Source organism: Tachysurus fulvidraco, chromosome 16, assembly GCF_022655615.1.
Source record: "Tachysurus fulvidraco isolate hzauxx_2018 chromosome 16, HZAU_PFXX_2.0, whole genome shotgun sequence".
NCBI classification, from domain to species: domain Eukaryota; kingdom Metazoa; phylum Chordata; class Actinopteri; order Siluriformes; family Bagridae; genus Tachysurus; species Tachysurus fulvidraco.
In genome coordinates, this window is record NC_062533.1 from 8768015 (window position 1) to 8774894 (window position 6880).

Sequence of the window (6880 nt, forward strand, 5' to 3'; positions counted from 1 at the left end):
CAAAAGCCCCTTGCCACCTCCATTACAGCAGATGGGTGCTGTTTGATCCACCTGTGGGTTTCTAGCAAGCCAGCAGTTCTGCAACTCTTGAGGCGCAAACTGATCCTCTTTTTTTTCCCTCAAGTTCTTACTCCGGTTACAGAAGCAGGCACACATGAGTAGCTGCAGTCGCTCCAGGATCCCTGAGCCAGCGGGCTGATGTTCAGGTGTTCACTTTTTCCCTCCTGGGACTGTGCGAAGAGCTAATTTGAAAGAAGTAGGAGATGGTCCTTGTCGTGAAATGAAACTAAACCCGTTTTCTTGCCATTTCCGCCTCTCTCCATTTCTCCGAGCTATTGACTGCACATTTGCTCTGACACTAGAAAAGGGATCTGGTTTCCTGTACAGTTTGGCTAAGTGCTTTGATTAAACTGTCACTTCCCTTTGCCATGTTCTAATTATTGGTATGTTTTCTCATGGGCCATTTGTAATACCATATATCTGTGTATATGCTGGATTTATGCACTGAAGAAGTGTTCATAAGACTGAGTGCAGAAAACGACGAGGATTTAAACATCAAGACTAGTACTATGTCTGAGAAAACAGTGTTTGCAACATGTTAGTATATCAGCACTCATTTAAAAACTTTAGAAACTTAACATATGAAATTAAAACAATTAAAAAACATGCAATTACACATTAGTTCATTACAGCTAGTGTATCGATAGACACTGAGACATTCCAGACAGCATTACAGGTATCATTATTTATAAATTCCTGTTATAATTACATGCTCACTCGCTGACTGTAATTAAATTGCCCAAAATTAGTGTTCCTTTGAGAATCGTTCTTTTTTTTTTTTAGTTGACTCTCTTCTCCTACAAGCTTCCACTGAATACCGAGAGATTTTCCCCTCACTTTAATTATCTATTGATGAGAGGGCTTCCCTCCGCTGGCCCTGCTGTGGAAAAGCGATGTCTGGTTTGCTTTTAGCATGTCTCAAAAATGAAATGTCTGTGGTAGAATCCATGGAGCCTGTGTATGCAACAGAAGCTGCCTTTTCATTTCTCAGCTTAGGTCGGCTCAATTACTGTATATGGATAGTTTAAAAACGAGTTTGGATACGGAGTCGTCAGCTTCATTAAATCGTCCTCTCGGCTTTCATCAGACCGAAGTTAAGGTGGATTTTATTCTCTCTCCCTCGGTCTCTCTCTGCTTCAGTTTTTCTAAAAGATAATTGCTGCCATGGGATCATTGTCAGTGCTTGGTTTTGAGTTTGATAGACAGAGCGAAAATAAAGCAACAAAATATGCCCTGCAAAGACGTAGCGTGGCTGCATCCTGCCACACATGGTGGCGATTATTCCACACCACAAAAGAATGTTTTCAAGCTAATAAAAGAAATGTCTTCTTGTTTTATATATATATATATATATTATATATATATATATATATATATATATATATATATATATATATATATATATATATATATATATATATATATATTATACTTGTAGTAAAAACTAGGAAAATCCCAAAACAAAAAAATCACAAATGGGCCTTAGATGTTAAAACAGTGTGGGATTTGATTGACATTGGTCATTTTAATGCTCACACCTGCAGCAGCCCAAATCTCACTGTACTATCGTCCTACAGGCTCTAACTTCCCGCCATCATACTCTCATCCTTCTGTTCTCTCACCCCAGAGACGGTAGAGAGGGCCAGAGGTTAACATGCTAATAGAGGGTGCTGATTGCTATAAGTGCCTCTCTGGCTCCGGCATCACGGAGGGAAGCGTGCAGCTCGTGTGGCTCGGGACGCACACTCCGCACAGCTGTGTTTAGAAACAAGACATTTGGACTTATTCAAAACTGCTCTGGAGGGATCTGCATAGCCATTGATCAAGCAAAATGGAAAGGCCTGAGTTTGACGTTAGGAAGTTGAGCACAATGAAGCACTGCATTTCATTTATCTAGCAATTGCAAAGCTGAATTCATTTTAATAGTATGGCGTGTAGCCGTTTTTGTTTTTTTTTGTCTTTGTTTGCTTTCACTCTCAGTTATTTCTTAGTTTAATGACATAATTTGATCATGCTATTAGTTTAATGATATGATTGAACAATATTTCAAATAGGACTGATTGCGTCATCTTTTGTAAAAAAAAACAACAACATATGAGCAAATGAGATTCTTTCACTGCAGAATTCTGCAGCATTTTCGAGATATTCTTCTGGTTCTTCTGGTAATTTTTCAGACAGGCTGTAGCTGTGACGAACTTTCACACTGCCCTGTTCCTGCTCAGTCCATTCAGCTGCAGAGATGCTGATGCACACCCACTAATCCTACAGGCCGTGTCAAACATTCAAGTTTTTGCTCTCGTATTCCTCTCAATTTTCATGCCTTGTTTCACTGCTTGTCCGTAAATGTGTGCAGCATGCTGAGTGAATGTTTATGCTTGATGGTAATATCTTTCAAGAACCTTTTTTTTTTCCTTCTCGACATCCTTCCACACGTGTAACCTTAAGCTGTTCAAACATGTTGGCTGCTTGCAAATGTTTGCAAATATATATTCGTAAAGTAAATGTTTTCTTGACATGGCAAGCACAAATTTTCTTTGCACAACGTTGCTTATTTCGGGTAGGTGGACCTTCGAACTGTCTTTGACTGTAACCTCTGAACACTGCCATCACACTGACTTCATTGAATTCACACCACACTTGATGTATAAATGGTTCAAATGGCTCAACTTAGTAATCACTTACCCCAAAAGAAGTTTTGCTGGCAAGGTGTCACCGAGCTGAAGAGGCTGTTTGATGCCATTGCCACCGCCGTCAGCTGCGCCACAGATAAATTTTGTTTCTCTATGGTTTCGATGACCTTTGAGGCGTCCTCAACTAGGCACACGCATCATGCCAAGAGAAAAAGCGCAAGGGTAAAAACATCCACAAGAATTGCGTTTTCGCATCAACTATTTTCATGACCACAAGTAATGACCAGGTCTGGCTAAAAAAATGTCCCCTAAAACTGGAGAGGATGGAGCCAAAGTTTCAGCACTGAGAAGTGCGGTTGAAGCGTACTTACTGACTGGTGCGCTCCTTAAGCCCGAGGCTGACCTGTGACAATTAACCATTTACGTGCTGCTCGGTGCAAAAATTCTGATCGGAACTCCTGTGGTTCTGTGGTTGCTCAGGAGGTGAGCAAAGCCTTCACAAAAACCCAAAACGGCAGAAGCTTTAAAATCTCTCTTTTTTTCCCTCCCTTCAAAAAGCTGTCACTGGAGAGGCAGGGTCACATGCTCGTGACATCACCAGAGCAACAGAAATGAGTGGGCCAGCTTCTTACTGCTGCGGCTTTCTGCTCTCTTTCTCCCTCTCTCTCTTTTTCTCCCCCTCTTTCCTGCTCTCGCTCTGTTTTTCTTCTTGCGGAGACGCGTGGTTCGGCAGCTTTTCCTGGCACTCGGGGGGGTTCGGGGTGGAGTGGTGGGTGAGGGAGGGTAGAGGGGGTGTTGAGGATGGGTGATGGAGCTCTTCAGCTCCCCTGAGTCATGAGGCTTTGGAGGGGGGCACGAACAATTACCAGCGTCAACCTCCCACGGCATATGGAGCGCAGAAGCGACTGCTTGGTGTTCGCTTTGCTTTTCCTGCCTTGGGCTTTCTTCCACATACTCCCTCTTTCTGCTTCAAGTACAACAAGGTAGCATGCTGTGGCCTGTAACTGCTGTCATGTCAAAGGTGGGATGAGGACAGCAGTTGGATATGTCTGTTTACTTAGTGCCATGACTCCACTATGAACTTTCCTTCACTTTACTGTTGTTTTTTTTCTTTCTTTCTTTTCTTCTTTTTTTGTCAACACTGCACAAAAGACAAGCAGTCTGTGACAGTCTATGACTGCATGTTAGTATGCATGCGTGAGTCTTTGTTAATGTGGGTGATTCCTGTAAGAGGCAGTAAATCATGCCTGAGCAGTGTGTGTGTGTGGGGGGAAACCTGCCACACGTCTAAAGAGCCACTATCGGCTCAGGTGACTCATCAGATTCACACGCCACATAAAAATGCAGACTGGGTTGAGGCTCGGGTCTGCTCTGTGATCACGGGTTACAGGTGTTTGTTTAACGCATCCAGGCTTCGAGGCAGAACTTCACCATCGGAATGTAAGGAATGTGTCCCAATATATTTTTTCATCTAGTTTAATTCAGCGAATTAGATTGTGGGATGGTGTAAACAACTTTTAAAGCGTTCTTGGTGGCCTGCGCTTGGTTGCACTTTGCTTTGTAAAGTAATGTTAACTATATTTAAAACAAACTGCTTTTTTTTTTTAATTATTCTTCGAAAACAGTGTAATTTGTATTTACAAGTAAGAACTCATTAGACTGTTTTTCCTGTCACGTTTTTATGATGCATAAGTTATATCGACATGCACTATTTTCCCAACACTCAACACACTGTCTGCTTTTAATGATTAAAAATGATCAGTAGCATAAAAATCAGCAATTAACAATCAAGATGAGTCTTGTGAGCCCTGAAGAAATGAAGTTATTCCGAGACGTTCCTGTTTGTTTTGAAAACCTTCACCACACCCACATTGCAAATATTTCCCATTAATTTGAATATTAGGTTTTTTCTTACGATCAGACACTTTATGAGCATGCGATTTCTGGGTGGGACACTTTAACTCCGGGTTAAAAATAAGAGTGCAGTAACAGCCTGCTAACCATTTTTCCTCTGCTGATGTAGACGTGAGGCGTATTCAACCCTTAGAGCAAATACCCTAGAGTCTAGGGAATATAAATTATTTTCAGTCAGGATATACTATAGGAAATAGGATAATATAACAGAGAACAACAGCCCAGATTCTGTTTATAAATGACACAGTTTATATATTACAAAAAAAAAAAATTCTCTTTTTCCTTTAATCGTATACCAGTGTTTCATGCACTGGTTAAAACTGAAATAACTATTATATTTTGGCAATATATTCAGCTTGGCACATCTTGCTTAAAAAATAATAAAAAGTGTAGAGATGAACAGACAGATAGAGTGATTTATTGTAGCAGGTTATGTCTGTAAAACGCCAGGCAAGTTTACACTCTGGTAGAGTCTGAATTAACATGTTTTTTCTACAAGAAAAATACACCGCTAGTAATAGGATTCTGTTCGCTGGCAGCTCACTGAGTGCGACTACAAACAGGCATCAGAGTTTAAGGTGGGAATGGACTCGATTCAACAGTCAAGAACTTTTGCAGTCTCGTACAGTTTACCTCAGCCGAGTCCCAGGCACCTCCGTGGCGAGAGAAACTCAAGATGTGAGGTAATATTTCCGCAAGGATGTTTATATTCAACGTGAATTGTTCGGTATGGTCTGTAAGGTATAATTTGAACGAAAGTAGATATTTTTCTTTAGCTGTCCAAGACGAGTCTACATCTTCCAGTGACCTCGAGGGCCTTTCTTGTGGTGTCTCGTCGACTGTTTTTGGAGTTGCAGCTTGGAAGGAAAATAAAATCACCCTCGGAATAGGCAGAGGGGGGAAATGTTTAATATCAAATGGCACACGTACAAGCAAAACACCCATTAAAAATAACTCTCGAGTAGGAGATTAAATCAAATTTTTAAAACACAAAATGAAAGCAGCCAAGGCACAGTGCAATGACATTATTTTGTTAAAGGAGATATTTTAGCTTGGTGGCTTAACCACTGCAAACCCAGGCAAGTTCTCCTTTCTGCCATTTTAATCAAGGACTGCATCCAGGGTAAACACAAGTCTACCTACACAGCAGTTCAAAACACCAGCTTCTCTTGGGAATGGGAGCAATGATTTCCAAGTATTTTTTTCCCTACACACAATTTTAATTAGCTGGTTAAGAGCACAGGGGGTCAGATGCTGCATATATGAGTGTCTGCTCAATTCTGTTGCCTATGCTGTTTTTTTGACAAAAATGACTGTTTTCGATACAATTATTTTCTCATGTTGGCTGTGTGTGGTATTTAGTCAGTTGAGAGATATTTTCTTGCGTTACTTTTTACACTGCATCGGCAGAATTTTCCCTTTATTCTTTGAAAGACGAGTCTGTAAGACGACTGACGCTGTGGCTGTGTGATTCAAGCCCATTCCCTATTCACATCACAGTGTACTATTGTTGAAGATCATATTTACTATCCTTGTTCTATTACGCTCTCAACTCTTGCTCACATTGTCACCAGATGCAGTTGCAAAACAGGAGAAGGATTTCATGACGAAACTGACATTATCACTCTCTGTGAATGTAAATGGGTCTGTGTGGTTAGATAAATGAACATGTTAGTGAAGCACATGTAAGTAATCCCATACTTCAGGCAGGCCCATGGGGATTTGCAAACAACCTCCATCTGAAGGACACAGTGCACAATATTCCTATTGAAAGACTGCTTTTGAAGGGATGGACGCACAAAAATGCTACTTGATAGACAAGCCTTTTTTATAAAACTGCGATCTACAGTACAGCGTACAATTGGATGAACAAAAAGCGCTCTGTCTTCACAAAAAGTCTTTTGGCTGGGCTTGTATGACAGTTAATTGGCATCCTCACATGATATGACGAGGAGATCGAGATGACTCCCTTTTCAATTTGCCATAATACAATAGTACCCATAACCCATTTCTTTGCCACAGCAAGTAACTTCAGTAAGATGGATGAGCGTATGGATCTTATATTGCTTGGATTGGCCCCAGGAATGTCAAAAAACACCAAGTTCAGCCATTGCATTTCTTAAATAATATCCAGTAATATAAATGATTGCTGAAGGCTTCTGCACTTTATATTGCTTATTGCATTTATTTTGCTTATGAAATACAGTATATATGGAAATAAACATTCTAGCAGACTTGGCATTACAATAGACCAAACATTGGAGCGTAGCTGCTGA

At 40.7% G+C, this 6880-nt stretch overlaps 1 protein-coding gene across 3 annotated transcripts in view; it reads right to left on the bottom strand.

Moving 5' to 3' along the window:
• runx2b (RUNX family transcription factor 2b) overlaps positions 1-3318 on the bottom strand; it is a 29479-nt gene extending 26161 nt beyond the window's left edge. For all 3 annotated transcript variants that reach the window (XM_047801305.1, XM_047801306.1, XM_047801304.1), the window contains exon 1: positions 2743-3318. In XM_047801305.1, coding sequence (XP_047657261.1) covers positions 2743-2800 — 58 coding nt within the window. In that variant the 5' untranslated portion in view covers positions 2801-3318. The remainder of the gene's footprint in view (positions 1-2742) is intronic.
• Between the last annotated feature and the right edge of the window lie 3562 nt (positions 3319-6880).